The sequence below is a fragment of the Oncorhynchus masou genome, chromosome 3 (assembly GCF_036934945.1).
Source record: "Oncorhynchus masou masou isolate Uvic2021 chromosome 3, UVic_Omas_1.1, whole genome shotgun sequence".
NCBI lineage: Eukaryota > Metazoa > Chordata > Actinopteri > Salmoniformes > Salmonidae > Oncorhynchus > Oncorhynchus masou.
In genome coordinates this window covers 36,855,246-36,881,437 of record NC_088214.1, presented here as the reverse complement: position 1 = coordinate 36,881,437, position 26,192 = coordinate 36,855,246, and the positions used below count along the sequence as shown (strand labels likewise).

General features: G+C 45.4%; 2 protein-coding genes across 6 annotated transcripts; one reads left to right on the top strand and one right to left on the bottom strand.

The window, feature by feature from the left end:
• The first annotated feature begins 418 nt into the window (after window positions 1–418).
• On the top strand, window positions 419–17,409 carry LOC135515697 (nucleoprotein TPR-like). 5 transcript variants are annotated; one of them, XM_064939405.1, is made up of 21 exons: window positions 419–1,707; window positions 1,962–2,124; window positions 2,308–2,394; window positions 2,714–2,842; window positions 3,198–3,429; window positions 3,665–3,809; window positions 4,233–4,372; window positions 4,616–4,753; window positions 5,068–5,153; window positions 5,544–5,775; window positions 6,011–6,155; window positions 6,579–6,716; window positions 6,960–7,097; window positions 9,849–10,319; window positions 11,921–12,114; window positions 12,481–12,686; window positions 15,137–15,258; window positions 15,430–15,601; window positions 15,884–15,993; window positions 16,194–16,351; window positions 16,792–17,409. In XM_064939405.1, exons 1-14 carry the CDS (start codon window positions 1,610–1,612, stop codon window positions 9,853–9,855), a joined length of 1,878 nt encoding a protein of 625 aa, XP_064795477.1. In that variant the 5' UTR covers window positions 419–1,609; the 3' UTR covers window positions 9,856–10,319; window positions 11,921–12,114; window positions 12,481–12,686; window positions 15,137–15,258; window positions 15,430–15,601; window positions 15,884–15,993; window positions 16,194–16,351; window positions 16,792–17,409. The 5 variants fall into 5 exon arrangements, with proteins under 5 accessions (XP_064795477.1, XP_064795485.1, XP_064795454.1 ...); XM_064939413.1 differs by having other exon boundaries at window positions 5,068–5,189; window positions 7,024–7,097; XM_064939382.1 differs by having other exon boundaries at window positions 5,068–5,189.
• Window positions 16,439–25,970, bottom strand: LOC135515691 (proteoglycan 4-like). The gene is made up of 14 exons (XM_064939370.1): window positions 25,935–25,970; window positions 25,609–25,702; window positions 25,321–25,437; window positions 24,965–25,078; window positions 24,646–24,708; window positions 24,389–24,484; window positions 23,833–23,892; window positions 23,442–23,600; window positions 19,771–22,983; window positions 19,450–19,536; window positions 19,052–19,191; window positions 18,717–18,873; window positions 18,376–18,603; window positions 16,439–17,241 (listed from the first exon to the last, which is right to left on the bottom strand). Exons 2-14 carry the CDS (start codon window positions 25,685–25,687, stop codon window positions 17,135–17,137), a joined length of 4,620 nt encoding a protein of 1,539 aa, XP_064795442.1. The 5' UTR covers window positions 25,688–25,702; window positions 25,935–25,970; the 3' UTR covers window positions 16,439–17,134.
• Window positions 25,971–26,192: the final 222 nt, after the last annotated feature.

The following is a 26,192-nucleotide window of genomic DNA, read 5'->3' as shown; positions in this document are numbered from 1 at the left end:
ACCCGAACGTTCTGTCCTCACAACGGAGGTCAAGCAGCCAAGCTAACTGGCTAAAGTTAGCTATCTTGCTAGCTACTCTCAGACACAGTGAGAGAACGCCTCACTCTGACCATTTTACTCACCCTATCAGATCTGGTTAGGCTGTTTCCATGATATCCAGAACGTTGGTGACTGTAACTGCGCTGCTGGCAACAATTTAATTATGCTTTTTTTTGCCGACGTTTACTGACACCGCCATATTCAACGGGTGTTGAAAGTTCTTTAATTAATCAGTTATTCTGCGCCCTGGCACACTCAGACTAGTGTGCTCTGAAATAGGACTAGCTAGCCAGAGTGAATTTACGAACGCACCCTCAATCTCCTATAATGTTATTTGTCGCTTATTGATAACGTAGGTTTTCGGAATGGCGTAATAGAGTTGAGGGGTCGGGTGGGTGTTGTGCTGCGCTCGTTAGTTAAAGAGGGGATGGCGTATAGTGTATTGGAGATACAGAAATTGGAATGTGTGGGGTCTAAATTATGTAGGAATAGAGGTTACATTGTTTAGGTCATTTATACAACCCCTGAAAACCTCTCATGTTACCACAGTTTGAAGGGATTGATGGGATGTATGAGGGGTGGGAAGGTCATATGTTGTGGTGATATTAATGCCCATAATGAAATATGGGAAAGTCAGCATGAAGATAATCATGGGAACATAGTTGAAGAATGTATGGATTACAGGGGATTAGTATGTGTTAATGATGAGAGGGGGACGAGAATCAATGTACAGAGACATACTTGGACTTGACATTGGTATCTGCGGCGGTGGCTGGGAGGTGTGGTGATGAGAGAATCCACGATAGGGAATGATCATTTTCCGGTTCGATGTAAGGTCAATATGGGTGTGTGTATGCAGATTAACATGAGGTGGTGCTTTGAATAAACTAACTGGAAGGTAGAGTGTGATGAGGAGAGTGGGTAGATATTCAGGTCCTGTTGGGCCGTAGGTAGCTAGTTTCCTTATTTTTTTAAAGCTACGAATGTAAAATTTAACGTGGTTCATCATAGATTTGACGAACCTAAAAAGTTTCAATTTGATAGGCCATTGTGGAGGGGATTTGCAAAGGATTTAAATGGACACCAAAAATCAGATTTCCTGATTTATCAATAACTCGGCCATCTCAAACTAAGTCAAGACATGGGTCTATACTCCTTATTTGGTGTTATTTGGATGATGGGTTATGATATGTTTTTCAAAGGTTTTCCAAAATGTCCAAGATGGAGGAAAATCTATCCTGACAGACCTTATGGGTCCTTGAGGCAAATGTGTTCAGTGTGAGGAAAGAGCCTACATCAAAGTTTTACAGCACCACCTATAGGCCAATCAGTACCAATCTTTTTGGCCAAGTTACTCATGGCCTCTAGTTTAGCTGTGAACCCCTAAATATTCAGTAAGGAAATACATTTCCCACATTTTGTTATTGCATCAGGCATTTTAATTCACTGTACACTACCTACCTCTTTAACGAACATGTAAATACACAATTTTTATGACGGTGATTGAACGTCGTTCCGGTTGAACGACTCCTTCACCAAGTACAAGAAGGAGAAGGCGGAAAACGACAAAATGCTGAACGAGCAGAACGTCAAGCTCCAAGAGCATCTGTCTGAGGTCCCCTTCCAGAAGGCAAAGTTCCCCACACAGCTGGGGTTCGCCTCCAAGAGGTAATTTAATACAACTTAAACCACAACCAGGCAATAAGAAAAATCCAATGACAATACTGATGTGTATGCTCAGCATTGCTTTTTCAGTACTCCACCCGACTTATGTTGGACAATTCTGAGAAAATATGGCTATTGATCTTTTACCACTTTCCCTATTCGAATGCACTGAACACACCCATCTCATACATCTTTTTTAGGAAGAAGTGTCCATCTGCTGAAGTAAATCAAACCAAGTTTGTCTTTCTCTCTGTCAGGTATAAGATGCTGCAGGAGAACCTGAACGGCTACAGGCGGGAGATTGCCGAGCTGCACAAGAAGAGCCAGAAGATGGCCGCCACGGCTCAGAAACACGAGCAGAACATCCACACCATGACCCAGGACCTCTGGGCTGCCTATGAGAAACTGACCGTGTCAGAGGTAAGGGGTTAGGGGTTAGGAGGTCAAGGTTGGGCCAGGTGGGGATAGTACAGTTTGGATGAGGTATGTAAGAGAGGAATGTGAGGAGGAAGTAAGTCAACTTTGGCCTTTATGATTGACAAGAATTGAGTGCAAAATCATTTCCCCCCCCCCCACGTCCTCTCCATTTCCTCTCTCTATCAGCAGTCCAGACTGAACCAGGAGAAGGGGGCCATGATGGCTGAGCAGTGCAACCAAAACCTACTGCTGACCAACCTCAAATCTATCCAGGTACACACACACCAGGTTTAACCAGGTACACACACACACACACACACACACACACACACACACACACACACACACACACACACACACACACACACACACACACACACACACACACACACACACACACACACACACACACACACACCTACCTCAAGTCTGTTTCAGGTACACACACACACCGCACTGCTCTTACCCAAGTCAAGTCTAACCAGGCACACACAGACCCCCCCCCCCATTTCAAGTCCAATACACCTTCCCATAATTGTTAAGAAACCATCTCCACCCCTGCCTTGCTCTTGTCCCCTATCTGACGATGGAGTGTACAGAGACAGAGACCAGGCAGTGTCTGAACAGCCAAATAGAGAGACTGGAGAGAGAGCTCCCCCAGTTTAAGAAGAAACCGGCTGAGGAGGTAGAGCAGAGGCACGTGCTGGGCCGCAACCAAGAAGTACAGATACACTCAAGTATTTTTTTCTCACCACCCAATTTATTTTCCTTTCCTCATTCTTTCAGACAGTGTTTGTCTCCATTCATGTTGGTTGTTTACCATACACTCTTATCCAGAGCAAATTACATTTCTCTACCGTGCTCTACCAACTGAGCCACACAGGATTTTCCACTTTGTCTCCTTTATCTCATCTATGTCACTTTTTCGTCCCGTTTCTCCTTCACAAACCCTTTCGCTCTGGAAATGACCAAGAACATAATTAGATCTCCAGTGGCTTTTATGATCACATCACTTAGGCCCCCTCTCCTTCCTCTTTCTTCCTCCACCAATTCTTATTTTTATTACACTCCCTCAGGCTCAACTGCTGGAGGCCAAGAAGCAGCTGGAGGCCCAGTGGTCTCTGTACCAGAAGACCAAGGAGCTGTTGAAGAACGCTGAGCTGCAAGCGAACCTACTGAGGCAGCAGCTCAGCCACACTGAGAAGCAGAATTGGGGTCAAAACCAGGGCCTGCAGGGTCAGTGTTCAGGTCGGGGTCTAGGCCAGGGCCAGACCAGCTCCAGGGTTCCCATCAGAGTGTCACTCGGAGGTAGGCATTGGCACTGCGAGCTGGGTTCTGTTGGGTAATCTCAACAGTATGTGTCATCCAATCAAAAATGTATGGCTGAGACATTTCAGGACAGCAACTGTTATTGCAAATGCATTAGGACTTTACATTACCAACCTTCTCATTTTGAAAATGCTTTTTCTGGCCTCAGACGGTTTCATGTTACCACTACATCGCATTCTCTCTCTGGTTTGTCTTCATGTGGTTGTGTTTGAAGCTCCGGTGACTGGTTCATCTTCGACCATAGCTAAATCCCAGTCCCAGCCTATACCTGTCCTTATGCGAGGAGGGCAAGTCCTCCTCGAGAGCCTGATCGAGAGCAAGGAGGGCAAGTCCCAGGAACAAATCCTGGAGATCATCAGGTAGTAGATGGGGATAGGACTTTGCTTACTGTGCCAACTCCTTTACAGATCCAGTACTTGATACATGGTTGTGCTGACCTGTAAAAGATGTGTTATTACACATATATTGCTTGTGATTCTATGTATTTATTCACCTATTGGTGATGTTGTGCTGTTGTTTGTTGAGGTGCAAGACAAATTATCCGAAAGGGACACACAATAAATAATGATAAATTATACTAAATCTGCGGTCAACTGAATTTCCTGATTGCAAAAGTTACCACACTAAGACGTTATACACCACGGACGGTTTCCCAGACTAGATTAAGCCTAGTTCAAAAAAGTGGTCTACATTTTAAGCATGCTTTTAAGTCCAAGACTAAGCTCCAGTACTTTAGTGAGTAAGCAGTTTGTTAAACCTGCTCTGACCTTTCCCTCCTGCAGGTTTGTGCGTCGTGAGAAGGAGGTCGCAGAGACACAGTTCGAGGTGGCGACACTGCGCTACAAACAACGAGTTGAACACCAGGACCGAGCGCTGAAGGAGCTACAGGAGAGCCTCAATGCAGAGAGAGGAACAACTACAGGTGAGACTTGAGAGGAAGAAAGACATGAGGCTTTTGAGCTGCTGTCGATATCGGGGACAGTGGTCTGAAGTCATTGCACACACAGCTGGGGTCTGTAACTAAATAGTAGTTATATGCTTGTAGAGATAGCGTTGGCAATTTTCTGTTGCATTAAAACAGGAAGTTGTTTGTTGTCGTGGTGCAGTTTGTTCTGTAAAATTGGCCATTGACCTCTGATGATGTGCTTATTTTGCCCTGTAATAGCTCTGCTGTTTTGCGTTCGCACACCAACTCTCCTCTCCCCTGTTTCCCTCTCTGGGAGGGCCAGGAGGAGAACAAGAAGCTGCACTCTGAGAGGGAGGCCCACCTCAAACGCATCCAGCAGCTCTCTGAGATGGCCAGGTCAGTACACACACACACACACACACACACACACACACACACACACACACACACACACACACACACACACACACACACACACACACACACACACACACACACACACACACACACACACACACACACACACACACCTACCTCAAGTCTGTTTCAGGTACACACACACACCGCACTGCTCTTACCCAAGTCAAGTCTAACCAGGCACACACAGACCCCCCCCCCATTTCAAGTCCAATACACCTTCCCATAATTGTTAAGAAACCATCTCCACCCCTGCCTTGCTCTTGTCCCCTATCTGACGATGGAGTGTACAGAGACAGAGACCAGGCAGTGTCTGAACAGCCAAATAGAGAGACTGGAGAGAGAGCTCCCCCAGTTTAAGAAGAAACCGGCTGAGGAGGTAGAGCAGAGGCACGTGCTGGGCCGCAACCAAGAAGTACAGATACACTCAAGTATTTTTTCTCACCACCCAATTTATTTTCCTTTCCTCATTCTTTCAGACAGTGTTTGTCTCCATTCATGTTGGTTGTTTACCATACACTCTTATCCAGAGCAAATTACATTTCTCTACCGTGCTCTACCAACTGAGCCACACAGGATTTTCCACTTTGTCTCCTTTATCTCATCTATGTCACTTTTTCGTCCCGTTTCTCCTTCACAAACCCTTTCGCTCTGGAAATGACCAAGAACATAATTAGATCTCCAGTGGCTTTTATGATCACATCACTTAGGCCCCCTCTCCTTCCTCTTTCTTCCTCCACCAATTCTTATTTTTATTACACTCCCTCAGGCTCAACTGCTGGAGGCCAAGAAGCAGCTGGAGGCCCAGTGGTCTCTGTACCAGAAGACCAAGGAGCTGTTGAAGAACGCTGAGCTGCAAGCGAACCTACTGAGGCAGCAGCTCAGCCACACTGAGAAGCAGAATTGGGGTCAAAACCAGGGCCTGCAGGGTCAGTGTTCAGGTCGGGGTCTAGGCCAGGGCCAGACCAGCTCCAGGGTTCCCATCAGAGTGTCACTCGGAGGTAGGCATTGGCACTGCGAGCTGGGTTCTGTTGGGGAATCTCAACAGTATGTGTCATCCAATCAAAAATGTATGGCTGAGACATTTCAGGACAGCAACTGTTATTGCAAATGCATTAGGACTTTACATTACCAACCTTCTCATTTTGAAAATGCTTTTTCTGGCCTCAGACGGTTTCATGTTACCACTACATCGCATTCTCTCTCTGGTTTGTCTTCATGTGGTTGTGTTTGAAGCTCCGGTGACTGGTTCATCTTCGACCATAGCTAAATCCCAGTCCCAGCCTATACCTGTCCTTATGCGAGGAGGGCAAGTCCTCCTCGAGAGCCTGATCGAGAGCAAGGAGGGCAAGTCCCAGGAACAAATCCTGGAGATCATCAGGTAGTAGATGGGGATAGGACTTTGCTTACTGTGCCAACTCCTTTACAGATCCAGTACTTGATACATGGTTGTGCTGACCTGTAAAAGATGTGTTATTACACATATATTGCTTGTGATTCTATGTATTTATTCACCTATTGGTGATGTTGTGCTGTTGTTTGTTGAGGTGCAAGACAAATTATCCGAAAGGGACACACAATAAATAATGATAAATTATACTAAATCTGCGGTCAACTGAATTTCCTGATTGCAAAAGTTACCACACTAAGACGTTATACACCACGGACGGTTTCCCAGACTAGATTAAGCCTAGTTCAAAAAAGTGGTCTACATTTTAAGCATGCTTTTAAGTCCAAGACTAAGCTCCAGTACTTTAGTGAGTAAGCAGTTTGTTAAACCTGCTCTGACCTTTCCCTCCTGCAGGTTTGTGCGTCGTGAGAAGGAGGTCGCAGAGACACAGTTCGAGGTGGCGACACTGCGCTACAAACAACGAGTTGAACACCAGGACCGAGCGCTGAAGGAGCTACAGGAGAGCCTCAATGCAGAGAGGAACAACTACAGGTGAGACTTGAGAGGAAGAAAGACATGAGGCTTTTGAGCTGCTGTCGATATCGGGGACAGTGGTCTGAAGTCATTGCACACACAGCTGGGGTCTGTAACTAAATAGTAGTTATATGCTTGTAGAGATAGCGTTAGCAATTTTCTGTTGCATTAAAACAGGAAGTTGTTTGTTGTCGTGGTGCAGTTTGTTCTGTAAAATTGTCCATTGACCTCTGATGATGTGCTTATTTTGCCCTGTAATAGCTCTGCTGTTTTGCGTTCGCACACCAACTCTCCTCTCCCCTGTTTCCCTCTCTGGGAGGGCCAGGAGGAGAACAAGAAGCTGCACTCTGAGAGGGAGGCCCACCTCAAACGCATCCAGCAGCTCTCTGAGATGGCCAGGTCAGTACACACACACACACACACACACACACACACACACACACACACACACACACACACACACACACACACACACACACACACACACACACACACACACACACACACACACACACACACACACACACACCTCACAGAAAAAATACCTATCACAATTTGTATACAATTCTTTATTTATATAAAAGACAACCAACATTATCAAGTTTATTGTGTAACAGTATTTTTTAAACCGAAGAGGATTAGGTAAAGCATCACTGTTAGCTACATGAAGTAGCTAAGAGAAAACATTTAATGTTGCCAAAGATTATAGGGTCCCCTAGGAAACACTGACCAAAACTTTGGTTCCTACCATGTCACAATAACTCCCCCAGGCATTTTCATTCGTTCTCATGTCAAACAATACTGTATTCAAAGTGCCCACTGTTATATTTTAACAATATAATTAAAATAATCATTCTATTTCCATAGTTCCAACGGTTCAACCAAGTGTTTTGATCTAAATCGCAAGTCAAATCGCAGTTTCAATATTTGGTTAAAAATCATGTCTAGATTTTTTGCCAATATTGTGCAGCCGTATGTGGCAGTGTGGAAATGATCTCAAATGAGTGCAGAAAATGCAGGAAATTATTTTTGGTTAAAGTGTAAAACAATCAGAATGGAGAAAGACCCATTTAAATCATTTAGAATGTACAGTGCATTCGGAAAGTATTCAGACACTGACTTTTTTCCACATTTTGTTACTTTAGAGACTTATTCTAAAATATATATATTTTTTAAAATCCATCAATCAATGCACACTGTCCCATAATGACAAAGCAAATGCAGCAATGCTCCCCATCCAACCTGACAGAGTTTGAGAGGATCTGAAGAGAAGAATGGGAGAAACTCCACAAATACAGGTGTGCCAAGCTTGTAGCGTCATACCCAAGAAGAGTCGAGGCTGTAATCGCTGCCAAAGGTGCTTCAACAAAGTACTGAGTAAAGGTTCCGAATTGTCAAGGCCGTCGAAAGAACTAGACCAAAGCGCAGTTTGGTGAGCGTACATATTCCTTTTATTTAGGGTGACGCTGACAAAAACAATACAAAACAACCGTGACGCTTAATGGCTATTTGCCACAAACCAAGTTAACTTCCCACACTGAAAGGAGGGAAAAGGGCTACCTAAGTATGGTTCACAATCAGAGACAACGATAGACAGCTGTCCCTGATTGAGAACCATACCTGGCCAAAACATAAAAATACAAAATCATAGAAAACAAAAACATAGAATGCCCACCCCAAATCACACCCTGACCAAACCAAATAGAGACATAAAAAGGCTCTCTAAGGTCAGGGTGCGACATGAATAGTAATGTAAATGTGATATTTCAGTATTTGATAAAAACCTGTTTTTGCTTTGTCATTATTGGGTGTAGATTGATGAAGAAAAAAATGTATTGTATCAAATTTAGAATAAGGCTGTAACGTAACAGAATGTGGAAAAAGTCAAGGGATTTGAATACTTTCCAGTCGTACTTTATCAAAAGCCTTTTCAAAGTCGGCTATAAATACCAGGCCTGGTTTCCCAGATTTTTCATTGTGTTCTATTGTTTCCAGTACTTGTCTTATATTATCTCCAAAGTATCGTCCATGTAAAAAACAACTGTCTGATTTAGAATGAATAATATCCGACAATACCTTTTAAAATCCATGTGCATTTTGCTAGAATTACACTGAAGTGTAAGAGGCCTCCAATTCTTTAAATGGACTGGATCTTTATATTTATATGTATTTATATATATTTACCACTTGGGTCCTTTTTCAGTAATAATGAAATCAGCCACCACTAACATTGAGTGGCTGCTGCCAACACACTGACTCAACTCCAGCCACTTTAATAATGGGAATTGATGGGAAATGAAGTAAAATATATCACTAGCCACTTTAAACAATGCTACCTAATATAATGTTTACATACCCTACATTATTCATCTCATATGTATACGTATATACTGTACTCTATATCATCTACTGAATCTTTATGTAATACATGTATCACTAGCCACTTTAACTATGCCACTTTGTTTACATACTCATCTCATATGTATATACTGTACTCGATACCATCTACTGTATCTTGCCTATGCTGCTCTGTACCATCACTCATTCATATATCTTTATGTACATATTCTTTATCCCCTTACACTTGTGTGTATAAGACAGTAGTTTTGGAATTGTTAGTTAGATTACTTGTTGGTTATTACTGCATTGTCGGAACTAGAAGCACAAGCATTTCGCTTCACTCGCATTAACATCTGCTAACCATGTGTATGTGACAAATAAAATTTGATTTGATTTGATATAGTCAAGTAAAGTTAGCATGCAGAAGGTAATTGTAGACCTACACAGTATGTATGGAGCCATTGAAGTTGCTTGTTAGAGAACCATCCGTTATGATCAGATAGGTACTGTCATATTGTCCATATCAAAGACTAAAGTTATGAACCTTTGTAAAAAAAAAAAAAAAAAAAAAAAAAAAAAAAAAAAAAAAAAAAAAAAAAAAGAAAGTTGTGGTTTTTTTTAGAGGGGCATGATTGTTTGTCATGGTTCTTGTCCACCCTGGTTCTAGATCATCCCTCTTGTCTTTTTACTGTACCTCATTCACCATACATCATTACAAAACAATTGCCCCCCAAAAGCCCCTCTAATGACAGCAGCAAGCACATGTGTCTCGTATGGATGAAAAAGTATTCTTCTCCATCAACCTGTTAGACGGTGAGTGAGCGCGACATGGAGATGGGGCGTCTGAAGCAGGAGGTGACCCGCCTCCTGGAGCAGTCTGCCCAGGCCCAGGGGCGGTGACCGGGCTGAGAATGGAGGTGACCCGCCTCCTGGAGCAGTTTGCCCAGGTCTAGGGGGCAGTGACCGGGCTGAGACAGGAAGTGACTTGCCTCCCGGAGCAGTCTGCCCAGGCCCAGGGGGAGGTGACCGGGCTGAGACAGGAGGTGACCCGCCTCCCGGGGGAGTCTGCCCAGGCCCAGGGCGAGGTGACCGAGCTGAGGCAGGAGGTGACCCGCCTCCCAGAGCAGTCTGCCCAGGCCCAGGGGGAGGTGACCGGGCTGAGACAGGAGCTGCAGGAGAAGACGGCCCCGGAGGAGCCACTACGGCAACAGATGGCCGCCAAGGAGGAGAAGACCAAGAAGGCCTCCATGGGTTCCAAGCAGAAGCTCAACCAGCTCAACAGTAAGTCACAAAGCTAGTTGGTTATATTGTCTTATGCACAATGAACAACCTATAGTGGTATTAAACAACTATTTTGGCACACATTTGTCAAACTATGCAACACAATGACTTTGACCCTTACTGTATGGATCTCCTTATGTAGGGAATGAATTAGTGTCAGTCTCCTCAAACATAGCCGTCTGGCTGTTTGTGAATGTTTATATACTGAACAGAAATATAAACGCAACATGTAAAGTGTTGGTTTCATGAGCTGAAATGCCACAGATGTCTCAAGTGTGGAAGGAGTGTGCAATTGGCATGCTGACTTTTATTTATTTTATTTAACCTTTATTTAACTGCAGGAATGTCCACCAGAGCTGTTGCCAGAAAATGTAATTTTCATTTCTCTACCATAAGCTGCCTTCAATGTCGTTTTAGAGAATTTCGCAGTACATCCAACCGGCCTCACAACCTCAGACCACGTGTAACCACGCCAGCCTAGGACCTCCACATCCGGCTTCTTCTCTGGAGACCAGCCACCCGGACAGCTGATGAAACTGTGGGTTTGCACAACTGAAGAATTTCTCCACAAATTGTCAGAAACCGTCTCAGGGAAGCTCACATGCGTGCTCGTTGTCCTCACCAGGGTCTTGACCTGACTGCAATTTGGCATCGTGGGCAAATGTTCACATTCAATGTCCACTGGCACGCTGGAGAAGTGTGTGCTTCACGGATGAATCTCATCACGAATGAGTGCCGTCTGGTGGGGTTATGTTATGGGCAGCCATAAGCTACAGACAACGAACACAATTGTATTTTATCGCTGCTAATTTGAATGCACAGAGATACCATGACAAGATCCTGAGGCCCGTTGTCGTGCCACCATCACCTCATGTTTCAGCATGATAATGCACAGCCCCATGTCACAAGGATCTGTACACAATTCCTGGAAGCTGTAAATGTCCCATTTTTCTGTGGCCTGCATACTCACCAGAAATGTCACCCGTGAGCATGTTTGGGATGCTGTGGATTTACTTGTACAACAGCGTGTTCCTATTCCCACCCATATCCAGCAACTTCGCACAGCCATTAAAGAGTGGGACAAAATTCCACAGGCCACAATCAACAGCCTAATCAACTCTATGCAAAGGAGATGTCACGCTGCATGAGGCAAATGGTGGTCACGCCAGATACTGACTGGTTTTCTGATCCACGCCCCTACTTTTTATGTTTTTTTTTAAGGTATCTGACCAATAGATGTATATCTGTATTCCCAGTTGTGAAATCCATAGATTAGGGCCTAATGCATTTATTTCAATTATATGAACCGTAGTCTTTGAAATTGTTGCATGTTGCGTTTAAATTTTTGTTCAGTGTATGTCTGTCGCATGTTTTTGTAGTCCAGATTTAAAGAAATTATTTGAATGATGTAAGAACTATCTGGGATATTTGTGTCATGACCTCTAAGATATATTTAGATCATTTGATTCAATGAAGTATTGTGTGTGTGTGTGTGTGTGTGTGTGTGTGTGTGTGTGTGTGTGTGTGTGTGTGTGTGTGTGTGTGTGTGTGTGTGTGTGTGTGTGTGTGTGTGTACCGGTGTGTACCGGTGTGTGTCCCAGTTACAAAGGAGCAGCTGGACAAGGAGGTGGAGGATATGAAGCTGCAGCGGGAGGAGCGGGTGGAGCGTCTGAGCTCCCTCAAGTCCCGGTATGAGGGCCGTCTCCACCTACAGGACCGAGAGATCAGGGAACTCAAAGACCACCCCATTTAACAACCTCAGAGGGACGAGCCCCACGAGCAGGGTAACAATAAGGTACAGGTACTGCACACACACACACACACACACACACACACACACACACACACACACACACACACACACACACACACACACACACACACACACACACACACACACACACACACACACACACACACACACACACACACACACACACACACACACACACACACACACTCTCTCTCTCAGTAGAGAGCTCTAGAACAGAGGCAGGTCAGCCAGAGGACTAACCAAGCTGCAGATAGGGGATGGTAGAAATATGTCTGAATCATACACACATTTTAAAGAAATACTGCTTTGAAATCAAAAGTTTAAAATAACGGACACGTACCCAACTCTTAACACCATAGTTTGTTTCTCCCGTTTCTTACCAAACAGTGGTTCTTCCAGCTCTTCAGAGCAGCCCCCCACCCCAACCGCCAACATCAAGCCCACCCCGGTGCCGGGTGGTGCCCCCAGTAAATCTTCCCCGATGCCTGGGAGCAAGTCCACCCCTAGAGCCAGCATCCGACCCATGGTTCCCGTCACGGTGCCCACCCCCACGGCCACTGCCATGCCCCATACACAGTCTGACAGCCAGGAAGGTGAGAGGAGTGGCTCGGTATTATTGATTCAGCATAAGGTGGTATACTGTCCCCAGGGCAGCAATAGATAGTATACTGTCCCCAGGGCAGCAATAGATAGTATACTGTCCCCAGGGCAGCAATAGATAGTATACTGTCCCCAGGGCAGCAATAGATAGTATACTGTCCCCAGGGCAGCAATAGATAGTATACTGTCCCCAGGGCAGCAATAGATAGTATACTGTCCCCAGGGCAGCAATAGATAGTATACTGTCCCCAGGGCAGCAATAGATAGTATACTGTCCCCAGGGAAGCAATAGATAGTATACTGTCCCCAGGGCAGCAATAGATAGTATACTGTCCCCAGGGCAGCAATAGATAGTATACTGTCCCCAGGGCAGCAATAGATAGTATACTGTCCCCAGGGCAGCAATAGATAGTATACTGTCCCCAGGGCAGCAATAGATAGTATACTGTCCCCAGGGCAGCAATAGATAGTATACTGTCCCCAGGGCAGCAATAGATAGTATACTGTCCCCAGGGCAGCAATAGATAGTATACTGTCCCCAGGGCAGCAATAGATAGTATACTGTCCCCAGGGCAGCAATAGATAGTATACTGTCCCCAGGGCAGCAATAGATAGTATACTGTCCCCAGGGCAGCAATAGATAGTATACTGTCCCCAGGGAAGCAATAGATAGTATACTGTCCCCAGGGAAGTAATAGATAGTATACTGTCCCCAGGGCAGCAATAGATAGTATACTGTCCCCAGGGCAGCAATAGATAGTATACTGTCCCCAGGGAAGCAATAGATAGTATACTGTCCCCAGGGAAGCAATAGATAGTATACTGTCCCCAGGGCAGCAATAGATAGTATACTGTCCCCAGGGAAGCAATAGATAGTATACTGTCCCCAGGGAAGCAATAGATAGTATACTGTCCCCAGGGCAGCAATAGATAGTATACTGTCCCCAGGGAAGCAATAGATAGTATACTGTCCCCAGGGAAGCAATAGATAGTATACTGTCCCCAGGGAAGCAATAGATAGTATACTGTCCCCAGGGAAGCAATAGATAGTATACTGTCCCCAGGGAAGCAATAGATAGTATACTGTCCCCAGGGCAGTAATAGATAGTATACTGTCCCCAGTGCAGCAATAGATAGTATACTGTCCCCAGGGAAGCAATAGATAGTATACTGTCCCCAGGGCAGCAATAGATAGTATACTGTCCCCAGGGAAGTAATAGATAGTATACTGTCCCCAGGGCAGCAATAGATAGTATACTGTCCCCAGGGCAGCAATAGATAGTTTACTGTCCCCAGGGAAGTAATAGATAGTATACTGTCCCCAGGGAAGCAATAGATAGTATACTGTCCCCAGGGAAGCAATAGATAGTATACTGTCCCCAGGGCAGTAATAGATAGTATACTGTCCCCAGTGCAGCAATAGATAGTATACTGTCCCCAGGGAAGCAATAGATAGTATACTGTCCCCAGGGCAGCAATAGATAGTATACTGTCCCCAGGGCAGCAATAGATAGTATACTGTCCCCAGGGAAGTAATAGATAGTATACTGTCCCCAGGGCAGTAATAGATAGTATACTGTCCCCAGGGCAGCAATAGATAGTATACTGTCCCCAGGGCAGCAATAGATAGTATACTGTCCCCAGGGCAGCAATAGATAGTATACTGTCCCCAGGGCAGTAATAGATAGTATACTGTCCCCAGGGCAGCAATAGATAGTATACTGTCCCCAGGGCAGCAATAGATAGTATACTGTCCCCAGGGCAGTAATAGATAGTATACTGTCCCCAGGGCAGCAATAGATAGTATACTGTCCCCAGGGCAGCAATCGATAGTATACTGTCCCCAGGGCAGCAATAGATAGTATACTGTCCCCGGGGAAGTAATAGATAGTATACTGTCCCCAGGGAAGTAATAGATAGTATACTGTCCCCAGGGCAGCAATAGACAGTATACTGTCCCCAGGGCAGCAATAGACAGTATACTGTCCCCAGGGCAGCAATAGACAGTATACTGTCCCCAGGGCAGCAATAGATAGTATACTGTCCCCAGGGCAGCAATAGATAGTATACTGTCCCCAGGGCAGCAATAGACAGTATACTGTCCCCAGGGGAGCAATAGACAGTATACTGTCCCCAGGGTTGCAATAGACAGTATACTGTCCCCAGGATGCCATATTGTGTAAAATTCATCTATCACTTTCCATGCTGGGAAAATAAACAGATAGTATAGAGGTGAATAGAAACTTCAGGCAGACGTGTGTGACTTAGTGCCTGCCGTATCAGAGTCCGAGACATGAGTCCTTTCCTCTGCTTCTAGGTAAAGGGAGCAGCAGCACCACGAGGCCTTGCCCATGGCCATGTCTGACCCCCCCCCAAGAGAACTACTACAGTCTATCCCTAGTACCACTACCAACTTTTCCTTCTCTACCTCCTCCATCTCCAGCCTCAGCATGGACCCCCGTCAGGGTTGCCTGCCCCAGTCCGTTCCGCGCTGACCCCCTGCCCCCAGTCCTCTACATTCAGCCTCCCTGTCCTGTGCTGGGCCTGGGACCCCAACCCACACAGGTAAGAACCTCATCCAGAAAAACATGGGCTTTCAGACATAGATACAGATATTCAGATGTAACCTGTACTAACAAGCTTGATACTCAAATACAATACTCAAAATGTACTCTGAATCAGCTGTGCAAAAATGTTTTGTCTAATTTAGTGTCCTTGTGGTTGTTTATCCCACAGAGGCTGTCTGCAATTCAGTAGTGGCTTCGGGTCAAGTCTCTGAATGTCCTTGAGTGGCCCAGCTATATCTCTGGAGAGACCTGAAAATATCTGTGCAGCAACTCTACCCATCCAACCTGACAGAGCTTGAGAGGACCTGCAGAGAAGAATGAGAGAAACTCCCCAAATACAGGTGTGCCAGGCTTGTAGCGTCATACCCAAGAAGACTTGAGGCTGTAATCGCTGCCAAATATTCAGAGTAAAGGGTCTGAATACTTATGTAAATTTGATATTCTATTTTTTATTTGTAATGAATTTGCAAAACATTCTTAAAACTAGTTTTTGCTTCGTCATTATGGGGTATTGTGTGTAGATTGATGAAGAAAAAAACCTGATTTAATCCATTTTAGAATAAGGCTGTAAAGTAACAAACACTGTATTTGTGTTTCTCATATACACTTTTACCTCCTCTCAGTACCAGTGGTGAAGCGTCAATGGATAGCCAGGCTGAGATGGACTCTGCCCAGCCGTCAGACGATGCCAGTCTTTCTTCCACAAGCCAGGAGCCCACCTCCAACTCGGCCGGTCAGTACAGCTTTCCCTCTTTCAGAGTCTCTCTTTGTCTCAAACTCTCCCACACACTTTTTCTTTTCAGTCTCTCTTTCTTGTTCTCTTATCTTAACCTTCTCTCATCCCTGCTTACAACCTATTTCTATCGCTCTCTCTCTCTCTGTCTCTCTCTCTTTCACTCTCTCACTCTCACTCTCACTCTCTCTCGACAGCAGCAGTGTGAAGCCCAAGCCCTCCGGCCGCCCCATAGCCCAGCACTCTCTGCGCATGACGACAGCCAACGGAGGCAGGCAGCCGTCTCCCCAGAGGAGATGAGCGTTCATTCCCATTGACTTTTTAAGTCTTGAAGCCACTTTTAACCCAGAACAACATGGTATGAGTCCATTCAACTAAAGCAGTGGCATTGCCACCGCACTCTTACGTCATAGAAACACACGGCACAACAAAGTAGATGAGAAGCTTTTTTTTTATTAGTCTGATAAAGCCAGAGAAAGTAAGCGACACAAAGGACACATTGTATACTTTTGTTTGGCATGTCGGATTACATGTGACACAAGGATGGTTGGAGCAGGGTTGCGGTCATGCAAGAGATATTTAAGCCCCCCTGGTGTGGTCTTAACGTGATGTCTTGTCAAACGTTTTAGCTGATGTTTGAGTTCAGAGAGGTAGCTATTTCAATGCACATCAAAACAACATTCAAAGAAGCTCTAGTGAGCCGAGCTTAAGAAACACAATTGAGAGTTATAAACTTCTTGAAGTGGCAATTTTGGATGATGTCTAATGGCTCTTCTCTTCTCACCCCTTCCATTCAAGGTATGGGCTTGAAGACTCCCTTTTGGTAGAGGAAACCTACCCCGCTAATGATGTCATCATGGACTGCTCCATTTCCTTACTCCCAAGTCTCAATCATAGTGTGTTAGTCTAATAAAAAAAGTCCTACAGATTTGTGATCGTAAGAGAGAGAGAGCAATGGTTAGATTCTTTCTTCCCAATTTTGTATCAGCAGATACCATGTGCTTTAAAAGTGTACATTTTATTAATTTCTTTTCAAGAATAAGAATTGTTCTGATGCTTTTGTTTTCCTAATATGGAAAAAAAAGAAAATGGTTGCCATAGGTGTGCTCTGTGCATTGTTGGTCCATCCATAGGGAATGCTCTAGATACACTTGAGCCACTTCTTGATGGAGTTTTGGCGGGGATCAGCATTGTCTGGTTTGGCCAGAGCAGGCAGATCCCCAGAGATCTTGATGTTGAAGTACAGAGCTAAAAAAGGGAATAGTGTTCATTTTAACATATTGACTTAAAGTTTTACCAGTCCCTTTTTAAACAGAACAGCTGCAGTTGCACAGGATATTTAAGAATTGCATGTCAAGGCAATGTTTACGCATCTGACAAATACAGCATACGACAGAATATATTAGTAATACTTCATTATCGTACTGGATCATGACTTGTTTATTTTGGACTGGTATTTTCTGTATCAGGGTCTTTCTATAAATAATGGGGCCAATGTCTGACATCGGGTTCAACATTTCAAAATGGTTTTAAATAAAAAAGATTTTCATGCCGTTCCACATGTGTACTTAGAGGCGTACAAGTGAATATATGCATGTTGGCCCATAATTCCTCCTATACATCAACATAGGCCTAGGATAATCCTTTAAAGGGATACTCTGAGATTTTGGCAATTAGGCCCTTTTTCTACTTCCCCAGAGTCAGATGAACTTTTGGATACCATTTTGATGTCTGTGTCCCGTATGAAGGAAGTTTGAGGTAAATTCCGTGAGCCAATGCTAACTAGCGTTAGCGCAATGACTGTAAGTCTATGGGTATTTATTAGCATGCTAGTATATCCAACAAGTATTATGCATAATTATTGAAGAACCACGTTAAAATGACCATATCAATTTATGTTTTACGTATGAAGGAAAGTTGATCCTTTCGGGTTAGAAGTTTTCAATTTTGCAGTGCATATATTGTTTTGGATTTGTGTGCCCATTAACTGTTTTCACCCCATAACGTAAGGAGACACAAAATGTTAAGTAATTACACTGCATGTCTGAGATCTCTATACCAAAAACTGTCCGACTGCTAGATACAGGGTTCAAGTTCATTAATTTAACTGATTAATGCTTAATATATGACATGACGACAACTTACACTGCCATAAATGCAAGGACAGAAAAGTAATGTTTCATGTCACATGACTTTGGACAAATCGTCAGAACACCAACCATGATAACGGTTAAACATAGGTTTTAAATCAACTCGTGAATTGGATTGAATCCTCACTGGTACCTGAGTTTCTAGAAAGACCCATAAACAGTATTTTGCTGATGTAATAGATATTTTGGTTATCAGATGTACAGTACATCGTGAACATTGTAGAAGACTTACGTCCAGCGAAGAGGAAGTAGTCGTATCCATCGGCCTTCTTGGGGCTGGGGACAGACACCGCTGAGGTCACTGAGGAGGGAAAGCCTTTCAGAGCCAGCTTGATGTTGATCTCGCCTCCCAGACTCATCTCTGTTTGGCGAGCGGGGCGTTTCTTTGCGCTGGGCTTGGATTTCTTGCCACAGACAGTGCTACTTCCAGCATGGTACGAGTATTTCTGCATGGTGCCTCCTGTGGGAGAAAGAAATGGATGTGGATTGAGTATAGCGAACTCATTGGTGTAACTCATCATGTTAAGCAATGGGAGTAGGTTAGGTAGTGGTAAACCTCAAGCTCTCCTTTACCTTTCTTGAAGAAGTAGACAGACTCAGGCCTCCTCCTGGTAGCAGGCACAGGCAGGGCTGCAGTGATGGTGCCAGTCAGACCATGAAAACCAGAGGCAACAGATTTGGGGTAACCAGGCTCCATGTTGCCATTGTCCATACTCCAGTAGTCATCACCCTGAGATGGACAAGAGATGGGGACATTATATAGGCTATGTGAAAAGGATCTGTGTGACTATATCCCAATCCCATCGAAAGTGTTAATGGTCATTAGGTTCCACCTAGGCATCTCCACTACCCCAACCCACTGAGCTTTTCCCAGGTTCTAGGTTTTTTCCCCGGCAGTTCTACAGTACCTTGATGATGTAGCTCTTTCCCTGGCAGTTGGTGCGGGTGAAGGCACTGTCGATGGGAGAGGGGATGCCCAGCTCCTCTCTGATGTTGTGAGCTGGCCCATGGTCCTTGGTGATGGGATCTATGGTCCAGAAGAAATGACCTGGTTGGGGGCAACAGAACCGCAATCATTAGGAAACGATGCATCAAGTAACTCTTTCCTTTAGAGTTTTAGGCTACACATTGTTATGCTATTTCAGGAATGGAAAGTAGCAGACAATTATTCATATTTTTTTTTGCTGCTTTGGAAAAGCTTCTTGACCTTCATAAGTATTTGATCAGTAAGTAATGAGTGAGATAGGACAGAGCTAGCCAAGAGCTAGCCACGAGCTAGGCCACTATGCTCCACACACACACATACCCTTGAAGATGAGAATTGTTCCGTTGGGCAGAGTGGTCAATCCGTTGAGGGGCAGGTCACTGCAGAGGTCTGGGTTACTGTCGGCATCTAGAGTAAAAGAGTTCACATCCGTGTCGGGAGAGGCCATTAAAATTGTGAACAATGTTTAATGTTGTCATTTACTGTATAATATAATAAGTATAACCTACCGTTTAATTGTTAAATACCTACTTGACACTGATTACAGGCACATTAAATCAATACTCAATTGATGCAGTAGACGTTATAAAGGTTACTGATGTAGAAACACAACATAGTATCCAATCTACAATGCATCCCTACCTGGTAGACCTGTGTTGGGGTTGTTGTAGGCCGAGGACTTGGTTATTGCTGCCGTAGTGCTGGGGTCTTTGATTCCCAAAGCCTTGGTTATGTCTGCCAGAGTGATGGGTTTGTTGGGGTCGTTGAGCCCCAAGGCCTTGGCTATGTCCGCCAGAGTGTTGGGGTTGTTGGGTCTTTTAGGGTCATTGAGGTTGTTGACCCCCAAGGCCTTGGCCATGTCTGCCAGAGTGCTGGGGTCATTGAATCCCAAAGCTGTGGCTATGTCTGCCAGAGTGATAGGTTTGTAGGGGTCGTTGAGCCCCAAGGCCGTGGCTACGTCTGCAAGAGTGTTGGGGTTTCCGGGGGTTTTAGGGTCGTTGGGGTTTTTGAAACCCAAAACCTTGGCTATATCTGCCAGAGTGATGGGTTTGTTGGGGTTCTTGACCCCCAAGGGCTTGGCTATGTCTGCCAAAGTGCTGGGATCATTGAGACCCAAAGCCTTGGCTATGTCTGCCAGAGTAATTGGCTTGTTGGGGTCGTTCAGCCCCAAGACCCTGGCTATGTTTGCCAAAGTAATTCGGTCATTGGGGCTGTTGAGCCCTAAGGCCTTAGCTATGTCTGCCAGATAGCTGGGGTTCTGGTGGAGGTTAAGGTCTTTGGGGTTGTTGAACCCTAAGGCCTTGGCTATGTCTGTCAGAGTGCTGGGGTCTTTGATCCCCAAGGCCTTGGCTATGTTTGCTAAAGAGATGGGGTCTTTGGGGGTTTTGAGCCCTAAGGCCTTGGCTATGTCAGCCAGGGTAAAGAGGTTGTTGGGTTTTTTGAGCCCTAAGGCCTTGGCTATGTTTGCCAGAGTGATAGGTTTGTTGGGGTTTTGGAGGGGTTTAGGGTCATTGGGGTTGTTGACCCCCAAGGCCTTGGCTATGTCTGCCAGAGTGATGGGTTTGTTGGGGTCGTTGAGCCCCAAGGCCTTGGCTATGTCTTCCAGAGTGTTGGTTCTTTTAGGGTCGTCGGGGTTGTTGACCCCCAAGGCCTTGGCTATGTCTGCCAAAGTGCTGGGGTCATTAAGTCCCAAAGCCGTGGCTATGTCTGCCAGAGTGATGGGTTTATTGGGGTCACTGAGCCCCAAGGCCGTGGCTACATCTGCAAGAGTGTTGGGGTTTCCGGGGGTTTTAGGGTCGTTGGGGTTTTTGAATCCCAAAACCTTGGCTATATCTGCCAGAGTGATGGGTTTGTTGGGGTTCTTGACCCCCAGGGGCTTGGCTATGTCTGCCAAAGTGCTGGAGTCATTGAGACCCAAAGCCTTGGCTATGTCTGCCAGAGTAATTGGTTTGTTGGGGTCGTTCAGCCCCAAGGCCCTGGCTATGTTTGCCAAAGTAATTGGGCCATTGGGGCTGTTGAGCCCTAAGGCCTTAGCTATGTCTGCCAGATAGCTGGGGTTCTGGGGGGGGTTAAGGTCTTTGGGGTTGTTGAACCCTAAGGCCGTGGCTATGTCTGCAAGAGTGCTGGGGTCTTTGAGCCCCAAGGCCTTGGCTATGCTTGCTAAAGAGATGGGGTCTTTGGGGGATTTGAGCCCTAAGGCCCTGGCTATGTCAGCCAGGGCAAAGAGGTTGTCAGGGTTTTTGAGCCCTAAGGCCTTGGCTATGTCTGCCAGAGTGATAGGTTTGTTGGGGTTTTGGAGGGGTTTAGGGTCATTGGGGTTGTTGACCCCCAAGGCCTTGGCTATGTCTGCCAGAGTGAGGGGTTTGTTGGGGTCGTTGAGCCCCAAGGCCTTGGCTATGTCTTCCAGAGTGTTAGTTCTTTTAGGGTCGTTGGGGTTGTTGACCCCCAAGGCCTTGGCTATGTCTGCCAGAGTGCTGGGGTCATTAAGTCCCAAAGCCGTGGCTATGTCTGCCAAGGTGATGGGTTTATTGGGGTCACTGAGCCCCAAGGCCGTGGCTACATCTGCCAGAGTGTTGGGATTTTGGAGAGTGTTTGGATCTTTGAGGTTTTTGAATCCCAAGATCTTGGCTATGTCTTCCAGAGTGATGGGTTTGTTGGGGTTCTTGACCCCCAAGGCCTTGGCTATGTCTGGCAATTTGCTGGAGGCATTGAGCCCCAAGGCCTTGGCTATGTCTGCCAGAGTGATGGGTTTGTTGGGGTCGTTCAGCCCCAAGACCCAGGCTATGTTTGCCAAAGTGATTGGGTCGTTGGGGCTGTTGAGCCCTAAGGCCTTAGCTATGTCTGACAGATAGCTGGGGTTTTGGGGGGGTTTGGGGTCATTGGGGTTGTTGAACCCTAAGGCCTTGGCTATGTCTGCTAGAGTGCTGGGGTCTTTGAGCCCCAAGGCCTTGGCTATGTTTGCCAAAGTAATGGGGTCTTTGAGGTTTTTGAGCCCTAAGGCCTTGGCTATGTCTGCCAAAGTAATGGGGTCGATGTTGTTGTACCCTAATGCCTTGGCTATGTCTGCCAGAGAGCTGGGGTATTGGGGGGGTTTAGGAGCGTTGGGGTCATTGAATCCCAAGGCCTTGGCTATGTTTGCCAAAGTGATGGGGTCATTGGGGCTATTGAGCCCCAAGGCCTTGGCTATGTCTACCAGAGTTATGGGGTTGTTGGGGTTTTGGGGAGGTTTAGGGTCATTGGAGTTGTTGAACCCCAAGGCCTTCGCTATGTTTGCCAATGTGATGGGGTCCTTGGGGGAGTTGAGCCCCAAGGCCTTGGCTATTTCTGCCAGAGAGCTGGGGTTTTGCTGGGGTTTAGGGTCATTGGGGCTCTTGAACCCCAAGGCCTTGGCTATGTTTGCCAAAGTGATTGGGTCATTGGGGGAGTTAAGCCCCATGGCTTTGGCTATGTCTGCCAGAAGGATGGAGTTCTTGGGGTTTTGGGGAGGTTTTGGATCATTGGGGTTGTTGAACCCCAAGGCCTTGGCTATGTTTGCCAAAGTGATTGGGTCATTGGGAGTGTTGAGGCCCATGGCCTTGGCTATGTCTGCCAGAGTGATGGGGTTCTTTAGTCCCAAGGCCTTGGCGATATCTGCCAGAGTAGGGAGCAGGGGAGGTCCAGACAACAGGGCCAGGGGGCCAGCGTTACCTGCTGAGGCTCCACCCTGGCTGGGCATAGGCAAGCCAGTGGATGGGAAGTTAGCAGATCCAGGTAACTGACCAGTTAAGGAAGGCAGGGCCAAGGGAGTGGTGGCCATGTGTGTAGGGAGGAGGAGGGAGATGCCCTCCAAGAGACTGGTGGCTGAATCACTCAGAGCTTCACAGAAGGCAAGATGAAGGATGTTAGAACAAGTACATACAAATAAACACAAGCTGGCATACAAACTACTACACAATGCATCAGCTATCAGAGAAAACATTGGATTTCTCCTAAGTCTGCTGATATGCATTAAGAACGTTGCCCTTGTCGCTCGACTACTTCAAAACATAACATTTAACATTTACATTTAAGTCATTTAGCAGACGCTCTTATCCAGAGCGACTTACAAATTGGTGAATTCACCTTCTGACATCCAGTGGAACAGCCACTTTACAATAGTGCATCTAAATCATTAAGGGGGGGGTGAGAAGGATTACTTATCCTATCCTAGGTATTCCTTGAAGAGGTGGGGTTTCAGGTGTTAATAATAACCAGCCTTTCTGTCACTTTCTCAGACATTACTTTAACCAAACACTTTGCCATATTGTATGTTTCACAATTGTATGAGCTCTCACCATCCGTGACAGTATCTGGTGCGGTGGAGCTGGGAACATTGAAGCTGTCAGTCAGAGGGTAGAAGTCAGGGCTCAAAGGGGAAGCTGGGTCCTCAGAGAAACGAGAATAGTCACTCTGGCTCTTTGGGCTGCTTGATCCAGGGAAAGGGCCGTTGGTATCTGTGTGAAACACACAAACAGGTTACAGGAATCCACAGGGGTAAACCAACCATAGTAAAATATAAAACAATGACTGAGTCTAGCATGTTGGTAGCTGTTGTTCTTAATCAATCGTGTTGCTCAGCACAAGCTCCTTGTCTACCGACAAAGTTCTCAATCTCTTCACTTCTCTGTTGCCGTGTTCTGACAGTGTCCATGATGGACAAGAGCACCACCGATAGCCTAAATTTACCATAGTCCTGAGTCTCAGGGAAGAGGTCGGATGGAGAAGGGTATATGGTCTGGCTCTGTTCTGAAAACACAACAAAAAACACAATAAATCGAACAACGGTTGTGTACTGAGACGCAGAGGGCGTAGAGATACACATGCTCAGCCCCTGGAAACTGTTGCAAGTAACAGTACAATTATCGCTTTTATCTCATCTGACCTCCATACACCAATAGCTAGGGTTGGGGAGTAACACATTACATTTAGAAAGTAACCTACGCAACCCTGCCAATAGCCTAAAGAGGCCTGTTATGGGTTACATTCTCACATGCAGTCACTGATCAGCCCATGTAACCAAATGGAGGCTAGCTGCTCTTCCAGTCCACAAGCATTGCCTTGTTTAAATTATTTGACGATTGACACTATTGTTCCCTCAGTCTATTGTAGGATTCTGAAGCCTTTCTATGCCATTGGTTATCACACAGCCAATGGAAAGCCCTGAGTTTTTCCTGGCAGTCATACGGTCAGTAGAAAATCAGGGCCCCATCTAAAATGCACAACATGGCAGGTACACACGTACCTTGGCTGCTTTCCTCACTCTCGCTGTTTGAAGGTTTCTTGGTAGGTTTGAGACTCATCAATTCTGTCTCGCTGATGGATTTGTTCTTGGGAAGCACTAAAGAAAATTCATTGCAATAAGCTAATGTTTGTACTGTTTAAAATGGCCCACTCTAACCTAGCATCCAGAGACTGTTTGGCCTGCAGTATAATCAGGGTACACAGGATCTGTTGAACCATGCAGTTACTTTGCTACAAAGACAAAGATAGTAACTGAACCTGTTGCCTTTTTCTTGGCATCGGGCTTGATCCTCTGAGTTGGTGGTGGAGGTGTAGTGGCATCTAAAACAGAAGAAAGTATTGTGATATTTGTGCTTTTTTTTACAATTAGAACATGGGCCATTCAATTCGACCCCTCGACTCACTATTAATAATTGACTACATAGGCATTGTTCTTTAGGCCTGTTCTCTGTGGGACAGACAAATTCAATTGATTATTGTTTGCTTTGTACTGGTTAAGTTGAACTAACTCAGATATCATGATGAAATGTGGATATTCTGTCATTAGTCTTTTCGTGAAGATAGTTGTTGTTCCTACCACAGTAGTTCTGGTAGTCACGGCAACAGGTGTCGTAGCGGACACAGCCTGGGTCACACTCACAAAGCCTGCCTCGTCTGAACGATTCACCACACCTACCACTGCACGACTCACCTGCAAGAGAGAAGAAATAGACCATGATATTCACCAACACACACACTTTGGTCCTGTTACCTACACCATTGATGGATGACTTGGCCTGTCACATAGTTGGAGTTTCAGGTACATCAACACATGTTACCATCCATGCATATATGCAGACTCTAATGTTGAATGAATAACCATCCTCATTACATTGAAATCATTGAGAATTGTATTATGGCATAGTAATATCATAGTGATGGCATCGGTCTTACCGAAAGTGCAGAGAGCCTCAAAGTCCTTGCAGCACCTGTCGTGAGTGAGGCAGCTGGCGTCACACTGGCAGGGCTGACCACGAGCGAACGGGTCACCACATCGACCACTGCAACTGGCTGCAGATTGGGGTCACAGTAATAGGGGATGAGCTCAGAAACAACAATCTCTGTACACTTAGTGCTACCACGAAAAAAGGTCCATAGCGACTTACAGAACTGTTGACATTGACAGTGTCACAACATATTCAGCACATAATGTGGACCCTGTATCAGACAATGGCTTCTTACCTTGAGCAGCAGAGAATGGCAAAAGAGCAGCGCAGGTCACCACCACGAGGGCAGCCAGCAGCGATGATGCAGTCATCATGAGTTTCAGTCTCAACTAGAATAGAGAAACAAGCGCATGAAATACCTTTCTTTGTCCTTTCTAGGGGGGAAAAAAACATCTTCCTCTTTGATTTTATTCATAACGGAGTGTTACAAAGTTACATTCCAATGGTCCAACCATAACTAAACAAGAATGCGCTCTCTTCACATATTCTTCTTCATAGGTCCCTGAAATACATAGAAATAATTATAAGATTATAAACTGAAAATAAGAGAAAGCCAATCACCTTCACACAAGTCAACTCCAGTCAACTCACCTTGCTCTCCCTAACTCCCAATGGCCTTTATATAGTGTGAACGGCTGCTTTTGGAGTGACAGCGAGGGCAGGACATTTTTAATTAGTCCAAATACAGCCCCAATTAAAACCACAAAATGATGCAGAGACATCCTACGCACTCACAGAAAGTAGAACTAGACTGGCCAGGCGTGTTGAGGCGTGCTATAAAAAACTGGAAGAGCATCTGTGGCCATAGACAACGATGAC